The sequence below is a fragment of the Pan paniscus genome, chromosome 19 (assembly GCF_029289425.2).
Source record: "Pan paniscus chromosome 19, NHGRI_mPanPan1-v2.0_pri, whole genome shotgun sequence".
NCBI classification, from domain to species: domain Eukaryota; kingdom Metazoa; phylum Chordata; class Mammalia; order Primates; family Hominidae; genus Pan; species Pan paniscus.
In genome coordinates this window covers 81,929,473-81,943,648 of record NC_073268.2, presented here as the reverse complement: position 1 = coordinate 81,943,648, position 14,176 = coordinate 81,929,473, and the positions used below count along the sequence as shown (strand labels likewise).

At 35.1% G+C, this 14,176-nt stretch overlaps 1 protein-coding gene across 25 annotated transcripts in view; it reads left to right on the top strand.

Annotated features, from left to right (window-relative positions):
* Positions 1-14,176, top strand: part of CEP112 (centrosomal protein 112) — a 554,108-nt gene that overhangs the window by 284,140 nt on the left and 255,792 nt on the right. For all 25 annotated transcript variants that reach the window (XM_063599331.1, XM_063599328.1, XM_063599327.1 and 22 more), the window contains one exon: positions 4,085-4,267. In XM_063599331.1, coding sequence (XP_063455401.1) covers positions 4,085-4,267 — 183 coding nt within the window. The remainder of the gene's footprint in view (positions 1-4,084; positions 4,268-14,176) is intronic.

The window sequence follows — 14,176 nt, the reverse complement described above, 5'->3', positions numbered from 1 at the left end:
TTATACTTTAAGTTCTGGGATACATGTGCAGAACCTGCAGATTTGTTACATAGGTATACACGTGACATGGTGGTTTGCTGCACCCATCAACCCGTCACCTACATTAGGTATTTCTCCTAATGCTATCCCTCCCCTAGTCCGCTACCCCCCGACAGGCCCCTGTGTGTGATGTTCCCCTCCCTGTGTCCAAGTGTTCTCATTGTTCAGCTCCCACTTATGAGTGAGAACATGGGGTGTTTGGTTTTCTGTTCCTATGTTAACTTGCTGAGAATGATGGTTTCCAACCAACTTCATCCATGTCTGTGCAAAGGACATGAACTCATCATTTTTTATGGCTGCATAGTATGGTGGAAATGTGCCACATTTTCTTTATCTAGTCTATCATTAGTGGGCATTTGAGTGAGTTCCAAGTCTTTGCTATTGTGAAGGGTGCTGCAATAAACATAAGTGTGCATGTGTCTTCTTTTTTTTTTTGAGACGGAGTCTGGCTCTGTTGCCCAGGCTGGAGTGCAGTGGCACTATCTTGGCTCACTGCAAGCTCCGCCACCCGGGTTCATGCCATTCTCCTGCGTCAGCCTCCCAAGTAGCTAGGACTACAGGCATCCACCACTACGCCTGGCTAGTTTTGTTTTTGTTTTTGTTTTTTTATTTTTAGTAGAGACGGGGTTTCACCATGTTAGCCAAGATGGTCTCGACCTCCTGACCTCGTAATCCACCCGCCTCAGCCTCCCAAAGTGCTGGGATTACAGGCATGAGCCACCGTACCCAGCCGTGCAAGTGTCTTTATAGTAGAATGATTTAAAATCCTTTGGGTATATACCCAGTAATGGGATTGTGGGTCAAATGGTATTTCTTGTTCTAGATTCTTGAGGAATTGCCACACTGTCTTCCACAGTGGTTGAACTAATTTACACTCCCACCAACAGTGTAAAAGTGTTCCTGTTTCTCCAAATCCTCTCTAGCATCTGTTGTTTCCTGACTTTTTATGATCACCATTCTAACTGGCATGAGATGTTATCTCATTGTGGTTTTGATTTGCATTTCTCTAATGACCAGTGATGATGAGCTTTTTTCCATATGTTTGTTGTCTGCATAAATGGCTTTTTTTGAGAAGTGTCTGTTCATATCCTTCATCCACTATTTGATGGGGTTTTTTTTTTCTTGTAAATTTGTCTAAGTTCTTTGTAGATTCTGGATATTAACCCTTTCTCAGATAGATAGATTGCAAAAATTTTCTCCCATTCTGTATGTTGTCTGTTCACTCTGATGATAGTTTCTTTTGCTGTGCAGAAGCTCTTTAGTTTAATTAGATCCCATTTGTCAATTTTGGTTTTTGTTGCCATTGCTTTTGGTGTTTTAGTCATGAAGTCTTTGCCCATGCCTCTGTCCTGAGTGGTATTGCCTAGGTTTTCTTCTAGGATTTTTATGGGTTTAGGTCTTACATTTAAGTCTTTAATCCATCTTGAGTTAATTTTTGTATAAAGTGTAAGGAAGGGATCCAGTTTCATTTTTCTGCATATGGCTAGCCAGTTTTCCCAACACCATTTATTTAATAGAGAATCCTTTCTCCATTGCTCGTTTTTGTCAGGTTTGTCAAAGATCAGATGATTGTAGATGTGTGGCATTATTTCTGATGCCTCTGTTCTGTTCCATTGGCCTATATATCTGTTTTGGTACCAGTTCCTTGCTGTTCTGGTTACTGTAGCCTCATAGTATAGTTTGAAGTCAGGTAGCATGACGCCTTCAGCTTTGTTCTTTTTGCTTAAGATTATCTTGGTTATACAGACTCTTTTTTGGTTCCATATAAAATTTAAAATAGTTTTTTCTAATTCTGTGAAGAAAGTCAATGGTAGCTTGATGGGGATAGCATTGAATCTATAAATTACTTCGGGCAGCATGGCCATTTTCACGATATTAATTCTTCTTATCCATGAGCATGGAATGTTTTTCCATTTGTTTGTGTCCTGTCTGATTTCCTTGAGCAGTGGTTTGTAGTTCTCCTTGAAGAGGTCTTTCACATCCCTTGTAAGTTGGATTCCTAGGTATTTTATTCTCTTTGTAGCAATTGTGAATGGGAGTTCACTCATGATTTGGCTCTCTGTTTGTCTGTTATTGGTGTACAGGAATGCGTGTGATTTTTGCATATTGATTTTGTATCCTGAGACTTTGCTGAAGTTGCTTATCAGCTTAAGGAGATTTGGGGCTGAGATGATGGGGTTTTCCAAATATACAATCATGTCATCTGCAAACAGAGACAATTTGACTTTCTCTCTTTCTATCTGAATACCCTTTATTTCTTTTCTCTTGCGTGATTGCCCTGACCAGAACTTCCAATACTATGTTGAATAGGAGTGGTGAGAGTCTTGTGCCGGTTTTCAAAGGGAATGCTTCCAGCTTTTGCCCATTCAGTATGATATTGGCTGTGGGTTTGTCATAAATAGCTCTTAATATTTTGAGATACATTCCATCAATACCTAGTTTATTGAGAGTTTTTAGCATGAAGGGATGTTGAATTTTATCAAAGGCCTTTTCTGCATCTATTGAGTTAATCATGTGTTTTTTGTGATTGGTTCTGTTTATGTGATGGATTACGTTTATTGATTTGCGTATGTTGAACCAGCCTTGCATCCCAGGGATGAAGCCGACTTGATCATGGTGGATAAGCTTTTTGATGTGCTGCTGGATTCGGTTTGCCAGTATTTTATTGAGGATTTTTGCATCGATGTTCATCAGGGAAAATGGCCTGAAATTTTCTTTCTTGTTGTGTCTCCGCCAGGTTTTGGTATCAGGATGATGCTGGCCTCATAAAATGAATTAGGGAGGAGTCCCACTTTTTCCGTTGTTTGGAATAGTTTCAGAAGGAATGGTACCAGCTACTCTTTAATCACAATAAGAAAACATTTTGAAACCTATGTTTTAAAGCAAATTTCATTTGTGTTTTGATTCTTGACTTGTCATAAGGGATAAGAATTTCAAATTTAAAAAGAAAACTTCTGAAATTTAGTGCACTGTGCATGCCTGGAGAAATGAATGCTATAGCTTTAAGATAAGGTAGTCTGGTGATTCATTGCACGAAACAAGATCGATTTGGAGCAGGCTCCTACTGTTAGCTTTTTTGAAGATGGATTCTCACGCCGAAAATAACACAACATATTCTAGATAACAGCAGTTTTTCCCCCTGAAATCCACCAAAACTGAAGAAAAATCCAAGTGACTGTTCTTAGCAGCTGTGTGGCCTGGAGTTCACTGGGGAAGCTGGCTTCCTGCCGTCCCCTATTCATCACCTGCTTCAAAGACAGCCTGGCTGGCTATAGTTTGCAGGCCAGGTAGGGTGCCATTGTGCACAGTCTGGGAGGATTAGTATCAAAGCTGCGGCAACCAGGCCCTTGGTCTCGGGCTGCCATTCAGTCTAGCGGGGAGAGGCTAAGACTGGCCAAGGTCACAGTCTCCAGTGTGGAGTGGACTGGGAAAGGATCCTGAGAATAGAATGCTCTTTATGAAATCATGGCGCAAGCTTGCAGCACAGCAGGTGCCCTTCTGGAACACATAACATCTGTTTATGTTGGTATACCGTAGCTGACAACGAGATAATAGAGCTTTGAAATTTATCATTTTATTTTTTAAAAGACAACTGTATATACAAGAATCCAGATGCGTATTTAGCTCCGATCTTTTATTTGTAAATCATGAAGAAAGCTGACCGATTTAATTGCTGCTTTTTACATGTGTATATTTAAGCAAAAAGCAAAGCGTACTATTAACCATTTATATCCATTGCTGATCAGTAATACCCGAATTCTTGGGGAGGAAGTGACTAGCATTCGAGATAATTTTTTTCAATGTTCAGACATTTGTGTCAACAGATTGAAGAAGGATTTACTGAATATGCCCAACTATTTTGAATATTAGGAGGTTTGCATAACCACCACCCCAACAAATGAGAGTATTTCGAGGGTGAGGTAATAATGATGTAAAAATAAAAATTTTCAACTTGGACAAATTAGAGAAAAATTAAGCTGTACATGAGTTGTCATGACGACAAGGATGTTCTGTTGATGAACTGTCCTCCTCATTGTCCAATCAGATAGTAGAGCTGAAGCTGGAGCATGAACAGGAGAAGACGCACCTATTACAGCAGCATAACGCAGAGAAGGATAGCCTAGTCCGAGACCATGAACGGGAAATTGAAAACCTGGAAAAACAGCTTCGCGCTGCCAATATGGAGCACGAAAATCAAATTCAGGAGTTCAAGAAACGAGATGCACAGGTAATTATCAATAATATTTGATAAAACGGGTATCTGTTTTTAAAAAGTCATCAGCGTTTAATGTTTTCTTATTATTCTTATTGATGCACGCTGTTTGATGATTTGCAAAACTGACATATAAATGTGATTTTTTTTTGTTTTTCTCCCCCCCATCCCCCCCCCCCCGTTTTGGGATGAATAAAGCCTTAACTACAGAAACCACAGGTAGCCAGATTAAAAATCCCATGGCGCGCTATAACTTGGCCCCCTTTTTTATAATCTTGTCTCAGTTCCTTTCATGATGGATTTTTTTAAGGTATCTGCCCCTTACCCCTCCCTTCAGCCTTAGCAAATCCCTATGAAATATATCAGCCTCACTTCTTGCTTTTTGTTTTAATCTCTGTAGGTAATCAAGCAGCTGTTTTAATATTTGCTTTTCCTTCCTAGTGTTGCTGTTTTCATTAGACTATATTTGATTAGATCACTCAGATGGTAATTGATAAAAATGACTCCAGAGAAGGGCTATTTCCCATCAGGTCTGTTGCTTTTTCCTGCACACACACATGCCTCCTAGCCCACATCTCTGTAGTCCCTGTTGGAAGCCATTTGGCAGAATAACCCCCAGCTGTGGTAGCATTTGACTCCTCAAACTTGTGGATGAAATGTGCACTGTCAGCATGGAAAATTATCTTTATAAATTTCAGATGAAAAAAGAAATCTTATTGGATGTGTATCTTTGTGATACAATACATTCTATAGAGTATATATAATCAAGGGCCTTTAGTGTATCCTCTTAAGATTGCTGTGAAATTGCATTAAAGAAAAATTTAAGAGCAATTGATAACAATAAAAAGATAATGTTCTTTTCTAGTAAAAACATATTGTATACTAGGTCTAAATACCCCTTTTCCCATTGAAATCTAACCATGCTAACCACACCACACAAGCTTCTTCCTGTAGTTATTCTTCCTCCCCAAATAATATAATTTTCAAACAAAACAAACCTTCTGTTATATTATATCTTTCAACAATCTTGTGATTATCTAAACATAAACACACTACTAATTAAGTAAGATGTTAATTTTTTTGAGTGGACAGCGGGAGGTGGTAAGGCAAAGAATAGGAGTTATTGGTTATTTTTCATTTGACCTTGAGTTGTCTTCTGTTTTCAGAGAATAACTGATGCAATATGAATATACACAGCACAGGTTTTGTTGTCAATGGTATACATTTACAGTACAATTATTTTCAACTTGTTTTACGCTGGTTTGCTACCTAAAAAGGTAGTCATTGTAGTGCCCATGGTACCAGAATACTTAGGTGGTTCCTGTTAAATCATCGTGTATTATATTTTTGCCACCAGCCTCATTAGAGCCTTTATGAAATATATGCTGGTGTTTTGACTCTTAGCCATTCAATTTATTAGGAATATTGTCTAGTTCATATTCTCTTTCAAATATGATGTTAAACCTTACCATTGTTTTCCCATGGTAAGAGATATGGGTTCTGAGTCAGTGTAGGATTTGTTTGCATAGTAGAATTGTATAATGGATAAAATAAAATACACTAATTTGCATAACTTCCTATTATTTGGGGGCTGCTATGGGAAGCCGATACAAGTGGAGGCCAAATTTAGAGGGAACCTTTGTGATTTTGCACGAGTCGTGTCTGCCATATAGGGTGCGGTTCATCCAATCATAACAAAAGGGAAATTTTAGTTCTATTACGTATAATAAAGCCACAGGGATAGTACAATGAGGCTATTAATTGAATTTCTTCCTATTGAAACATTATGAGGACTATATGACCTCCTCAAATGCTGTAATTTAGGATTGTATTTCTCATATTTCGTGTCTTTCTTGGAACGTTTTACTAATTGGAATTGCTGTCAAGGGAATGCCAGTAAGCAATGGAAACAGGCTAAATGCATTCTTGCTCAAAAGGAAAATAATTTTGTGTATGTTGTACTTAGTCGTTCTTAGAGAATACAATTTTTTAAACTTTTAGCAATGAGCTGTACTTTAAAAAATCTTATCATGTGTAACAAAATACTCATAATTTGTATTTATCTTTGGTTATTTACTGAGGATATTAATTCAAAATTTCCTTCAGGTAAGTCTTAAATTTTCAAAATCTATCTCTTCATGGTTGTGGTCTAAATAATGTAATGTATAATACCTTTTAAGTTCTAAATTCATTCACAAATTTCAAGAAAACAAAGTAGGCATATAATTTTCAAAATAGATCTTTTTCAAATCACTGTGTTGTAGTTTGATGCAGAACAAACATATTAAATATTAGATTGTATAATTTTTAAATTTGATTTTCAGTTAGAGATTTGATTTTCAGTTAATGTGTGGCTATTCTAGTCTAGCAATGGAGGCCATTTTGTAAAAAGGGCTATTTGAAATACTTAACCAAAAGAGGACCAGTGAAATATCTATTTTGAAATCTATGGCTTTGTTTGCTGCTTCCCTTCCACCAGATTCTTAAATGAGTACAGTTTCCTTAAAATCTGCTTTTGATTTCTTCCAAATATGTAGTACATTGTATGCTGATTAGAAAATCATTATTATAAAGTATAGTTACCAACCTTAAGGTGAATCGTTCCAACTAGGGGACTCCCTTTTGGTGAATGTGTTTTATAATTATTATAGGTTAATTGTTATTCTAATAATTTCTGTTTTAAAGAGCAATGATAAGACATAGAAATGCACCAAGAACAATGAACTAGTCTCCTCATTTTATTTGGTTCAGTTAGGTAATTATTTTATGTCTATATTATATTTTTTTTATAGTACTTTGATTTTCAATGGTAGGATATATTATATTTTGATACTTAAATTTGCTAATGTGCACATTAAATTTTACCACCATCATACCAGATGTTCAGTCTGGTATCTATCTAAGGTCATATGTTTAAGAAAAAGCATTCAGACTGGTAGAAATCAAGACTTGTAGAAATTCATAACCTCATTGTCGAATATTTCTCATTTACCAGGTCTCTCTTATTGAAATTATTTTGGAGAATGATCTCATTGATTCAATCATATTTTAATATGAAGAAAATTTATAAATATAATCTTAGCTTCTTCTGACATGGAAGTTCTACATGTAATTCTTATTTTGCTTTTGAACTATAATATAATGAAAGAATTTCTATAGTTTATCCTGTTGAATTAGAGGAAAAATAGAACATAGGTTCCTTGATCCCTTACTTGTCCTTTTAGGGCCCTGAACCATTTAGAGATTGCTTGATGTTTTACGTTTGTTGCCACAGTGAGTGGTGTGTGTGACTACCATAGAGATTGTTGCATAGAACCTTTGTGATTCTCCCCAGAGGTGGCATCACCATCTTAGGACCGCTATGTGACCTGTTGCAGTAGAGACATTTAGGCACCTAGGGTAACCAGCAGCCATTGTGCATCACCATCAGTATCATGCAAATTAAATGCAGCAACCTTGCAGAAGGTCATCAGCCATATCTGAAAAATATATTGAATTTAGCATTTGGATATATAGTACAGTGGCTCTTGCAAAACATTGGCATCTAAATGCCTTTCTTAATTCCCTACACTGAGCATCATAAATCTAATATGAACAATTTTTACATAATAAATGGACAGATTATCTTGATTTTGCCATAGTGATTCACATTAAGAGCTGAACTTATCACTGATTCTGAAATGTGGAATTTGTAATAATTCTTTTCTACTTAGAAAAAAGTTTTCCTAGAAAGATATTGATAGGACAATTTTAATTTTAAAAATTGTATCTCAGTTGCATTACCTGATTTTCCATGCATTTGCAAATTTGGGCCCAAGATAAAAATCTCCATTTATAAACTGAGTGTGTGCCTGCATCCAGGGGCTTGAACATTGGCTATCATTCTTTAAAGATTACTCGAAGGGTAAATTTAACAATATGTATAGTCTGAACGTTCTTGTTATACCTATATACATGGCTTTTGGTCTTTGGTAGCATTTTTCTAGTGAAAACATTTTAATTTTTTTATATGCCAGCTACTATCAAAAGGATCTAAAGCAGCATTTTACAATAAACATACACTTAAAATAACTGAAAATAATTAAGCAATAAATTATATTCACCACATTAGAAAATCTATACTGAAGAAAAAATATTACAGTTAAGCGGAAATTTTAGCTCTGTGCTTGCCTAGAAGCCACAGCAAAGAGGGAAACTTTGCTGTGAATTGTATAATTCTAATTATGTAATGAAAAAAATCATAGCAGTTCTTTTTTTTCTAGTTCTCAGTTCTGAGAGAAATTTATGCCATTAGACTTAATATAAAGGACATTGACCAATATAATTGATGATATTTTCCATATGTTAAAACATTGGAAATAAAATCTGGTGGGGAAACTTTAGATTCTTTAGTACTTTCATAAAATGTAATTACTAGATTTTATTTTAATGTGCTAAAATTTCATTTTAATTTATTGAGAATATTATTATTCTCAAATCAAAAAACAAAGTGCTTTAAGAAATACAATTTTGTAGATATTATGAGTCATAAGAAAGTATATTTTAAGTCACAGCCTAGCAAATTCTAGGACAGTTGTTTCATCACTGTGCCAGGAATACTTACAAAGTGTCTTTAGGAAGTAGAAATTAGAAACATAGGTGAGATTAGAAATTATTTAGGAGTTAATGCCTAATATTAATTTCCAAGTGTTATTATCTCTTTCTTATATCTGATTTTCTTGTCTCTGAATTTATTATGAAAAACTATAAAAAGAAATTATAAAATCAAATGGTAATTCACTCCAAGAGTAAAAGATACTTACACCTGTGTTAAAATGATTCATATCCTACCTGCATAACCAAAATAGTATTTCATCACTAATATTTATCCATTAATGCCATTTGCTTGGTCCTGAGGTAGTATATATTTTTGTTTCTTTGGATCAAACTGGACTGATTGCTTGGAAAAACCAAGCTATGTAAACTCTGTTTTTCCCCCAGCCTAATGAGGCTGTTGCTGTTAATGTAACCCTGTTTTTCATTCCCCTCTTCTCCCTAGTGACACACATGGTCACATCAGAGTGGTGGCCTGGTGTTCCAGCTGTGTACACACCAAGCTGTGCTACTCATCCCCTGATGGACTGAGTTATTTGTATTAGAGAGAGCAGAGTGTGTTTTAAGTATTAAGTGGGCTTTACTGCAATGTACAAAGTTTAATGTTAGGCATTAGAAGGTTGGTGGGAAAAGTTTTTATTATTTCACTTTAATTTTGTAAAAAGAAAATAAGATACTTTTGATGGACTCCTGGTAAAACTACACATTACAATTCTTTATTTTCTTTAGATGAAGTTTTATCGTATTATCCAAGTGCTGTATTTAAGATAGCCCAGGAACTTTCTGTATATATTCAAAATATTGATAGAGTTTTTCATAACTAGGCCATTTTAAAAAGTGTGTGGGGGAAATGCTGCTTTTCTGACACCAAAAGCATAGGTCATACAGAATTTTCCAAATAGAGGGGGCAAAAATTCTCAGCATATTTTGGCTTGGATGCACTGATGTGAAAATCATGTTTCATTCGTATGCAATAATGTTGTGTCTATTTAGTATTACATGTGAATTTAATAATAAATTTGCATTATTTATATATTACTATACAAATTAATATGTAAAATAATACTATTTCTTAAGTATTTAGTTAGCAGAAAATATAGGAAAATGCTATTTTAAGTAAAGCCTACATTTTGTGTAGGTCACCAGCTTTCTTTTTCCATTATAATTCTAAAGTTCTGTAATTGTTTTCATCCTGAAGGCATAAATCTAGTGTATATATACCTGTGATTAAACTATTATAAACAATTTAACTTTGCCCTCATCATGGAGAAAATTATATTGTTTAAAAAGCAAAAAATACAAGATGAGGCAAGAAAAATGATTGCTCTAAGAATGATCCATTTGTAGAAGATACAGTGTATCTTTAGTCCTGTGCATATTTTTTAAATGTGGCAGTTACCATGGAAACCACATTCTGTGGTATTTGGTCCACTTTTAGATAGGGAGCATTTCTTTTAAAGACAAACCTTCTAAATAATACCATAAAGTATTCCATTTGCATTAGTAACTTTGTGTCAACTAATAATGATTGTTTTAAAAATCTATCTTTTTGTTCTCATTATATTTAATGGATTTCTTTAGAAATATTAAAATTGTTCTTGAAGAAGAGGTAATTAAATATGGAAGAGATTTTAAATAGGGAGTAAAATATGATCACTGCAGTGGTGAGAACTGGGAGGGTTGCAAGGGACCACAAGTCATTGTATACCATATGTTCTGCCAACATGAAGCTTTTAGTTATATCAGGTGTGTAAGTATCCAGCAGTAGGATAGTCAGATAAAGTAATCTAAAGAGATGACCACATCCAACTGTATTCCATTTACAGATAAGAAACCTATGATTCAAAGACAATCTCTTGCCTAAGGTCACAGAAGTAGCAAACCAGAGCTTCTTAATCTGAATTTAGTGCTCTTTCTATCATACTTTCCTCCAAGAAAGATTTTAGATTTTTGGAGAGACTTGGACATGGCAAAAAAGGAACAGGATTATATAGGAATCTTTGCCTGGCGTGGGAGAGAGAGACACTGGTACTCTGCTCCCCTGCTGAGCTTCTCATAGCAGTTTGCATTTCTTTCAGCGATTTGCCATATTTGATGTTGCTTCAAAGTCATAATAATGCTTGAATAATGCTGCTTGATTTCCAGTTTGAGTATGTAGTAGCTCCTCCAACAACACTGAGTTTTTATGTTTGTATGTGTTTAACAGCAGCAGTAGCAACAGCAACAACAACAACAAGTATTTATGGTGTGCTTTCCATGTGCCAAGCTCTCTGCTGGGTCCTTTGCATTGCATCCTCTTATGCAACCCTTTAATACCTTATGAGGATGACATTTCCTATCTGGAAACTCTGTTTTGATCTTTTTACCTGGGTCAGAAGATGACTATATGTATTTTCATTTTACCAACGAGGAAAGATTCAGAGAGCATAAATAAATTGCCCAAGGTTATGTAACTAAGAGTTAGTGTACTGGGACTCATAGCAAAGTCCTCTACCCCATGTGCCTGCTACTGTATGAGCACATTGTCTCTGAATTTTATTTATTCTGCATAAATCCATTATATTGCTAATTTTGGATTGTCACTACCTTACTAGATTTAAAATACTGATAGTCATAATTCAGACTACATATATCCAAATCAAGTATTAGCCGGTAGTTTCACTCTTTCTCCAAGACCACAAGCCATGACTGTGTCTTTCTTTTGAGGTAAATTAAACTCTAAAGAGATATGCAATCCTTAATATTTTCTTCGGAATATAGTTTCTTCCAACAAGTTTCAGAATTTGTAGAATAGAACAGTGAGTAGTGAGTACGTTTTTGAAATGGGTTCACTTTTGGTTTCACATTATTACTGAAATAAGGAGTGCCCAGAGTAAGAATCCACCAAGTTTTTAGGTCAATGAGGCCTACCAGTCTTGATAAAAACAGCGTAGGAATTTGCATTTAGTAGTGGTAAGGTATGGTTTTTTGTGAATGGTTTATGATCTGTGGATATTTGTTATATTCACATACTAATTTGGAATATTACATATGATCCATTCATTTTATAGAATGAAATTTTAACTCTCAGAGTTCAATGTTTGTTAGTATTTTTTTCCTAAAGGAACCTGAATGAGGATCCTATCGCATGACAGAATCCAATAAAAGCCACTTAGAAATGAGGTCAAAGATTATGAAGTTCAAACCTGGAGATTTTTTCATACCGATACAAGGGTATAATTAGAAAATGTGTTTCTTCTAGACTCCTCAAAAACAATTTATGTTGATGCAGTGTTAGCTTCATCCTAGAGCTATTTTGCTCAAAGTAAAGACTTTTAAGATGAATTCTTTTCTAAAATAAATACTCCAGAGATAAAGCATTATTCTGCATGCAGAATGTCATTTCCATTGACATAAGGAAATATGCCTTGAGTTATTTTTAGCATATTACTCTTCCTTCTCCTTTTCACCTAGGCCTCGAAGAAATTACTAGGAATATTGGCAGAAATTATCTCTGAGAAAGTATTGGATGAATAACTCTTCTTCCTTAATGTCTTGGAAAAGTCATTTTTGAATTTCTGACTCAATCAGTTCTGTAAGAGACATCCCTGATGTCTTCATTTGTATATTTGTGGTAATTTTTTGTGACAGAGAGGTTGAAGCCAAAGTGCAAGAAATGATTGGCAAAATGGTGATATCATCAAATGTTCAAAGAGCTGGCAAATTGAAGCTTATTAAACTGTCATTTTGTCTCCCATTCAGGACTAATTGGAATCATGCCTACTTGCATGATATGAAAGATATTTAACACCTGAGTTTTTTCATGACAAAAATGTCACAAATTGGTGTCAGGGAGACCTTAAATGCCTATTTGGAGAAGAGAACACAGCACTGTATGAAAATAATGGTCTGTTTTTGAACTACTGTAATATTTGTGTACAGAAAATATTTTATAAATATTGTCATTAAGTAGAAAGTTTTAGATAATAAAAACGGGCTGAATTGAGGCCCCAAGTATTGAATCAGTAGGTTAGTGTGCAACTTGAGATAATGTTTTTTAGTTGAAACAAATATTAAAATTCAAGGAAAATTATACTTTTTCACTTGTTTTAATAATTATTTTAAATTACGTCTTGATCTCTTGAGTGCTTTTGGATATTTGTATATTGGGAGGTTGGGAAAAATCATAAGAAATCACAAAGAAACAATACACAATTAGACTTCCAGGGTTTGAAAATGTGTTATTTTTCTGGTTTATTTTTATTTGTTTTGCTTAGGTATGAAGTCAAGTATTAGTCAAGTAATACTGAAAGTATTAGTAACATTTGAATATGAGTTAATGGTGTCCTCAGAGATTGAAGTGTGCTGAATGATGTGACCTGGATCTAGGTCGCTTCCCTCGTTTGTAGGGACAGTTGTAATGCTGCACTAGTCTGGAGGAGTGTGTGTGTCATTTCACCGGATAACTGTGGCTCTGTGATACAGAAGAGCCTTCAGTGAACAGAGATCCAGTAGTTCAGCCAGGCCCACCATCTTAAAACAAGGGGATTTTCCAGTGGAAAGACCTGAAAGTCACAGGTCTTTAAAAAGGTTAAAATTAAATTGGTGATTCATTCATCTTAAGTTTGCTCCTTAAGTCAGTATTTATTACGAAAACAAACCCCAGATCCCTAGGGTCAAGTGGGACCTTACTTATTTCGTTATTTTCAAAGATGTCATTTAATGTACAAAATGCATGTGTTCACCAAATGTTTCCTGAAAAGCTAATTTTTTGAAATGTAAATGTTATCCTCACTTGTTGGCTAAAATGATAGCTCCAGTTATAGTGACGTTGACAGGCGCAACAAGAGAAGTGGAGTGTGAGGGTTGAAAACTTTTACTCTTCAATTATCCACCAATTACTGCCAAAGCTGTCGTTAGACAAATGCCATGAGTTCAAGAGCTGCAGTGTGTTCCAGGCTCCCCTGTTAAAGTCCGGACTGTGCATAGATGTTTCAGACTTGGGGCAAAATTTGGAAATGCGCTTCTGTGATGTCACCTCTCTAACCATTTCTAGTGGCACACAATAAAAAAAAAATCATCATCTATTGCCATAATGTTGGTGTTTCTTAAAAACATTATTCAATTCAGGAACAAGAGTAGTAGAGTAAATCTCAAGAAAAATCATAATTATTGTTAACTGTTTTGATTGCTTTTTGAGATCTCATTGTTTCAGATTAATATAGAAAAACATGGAACTCTGTGACTTGGACATTTTATAATTATGACCCTTCAGATAATATGTAAATCAAATTTATTTCCATGTAAGTTTGCTGGCCAAAAATTAGGCAGACATCAACTTTTTTCAACTTC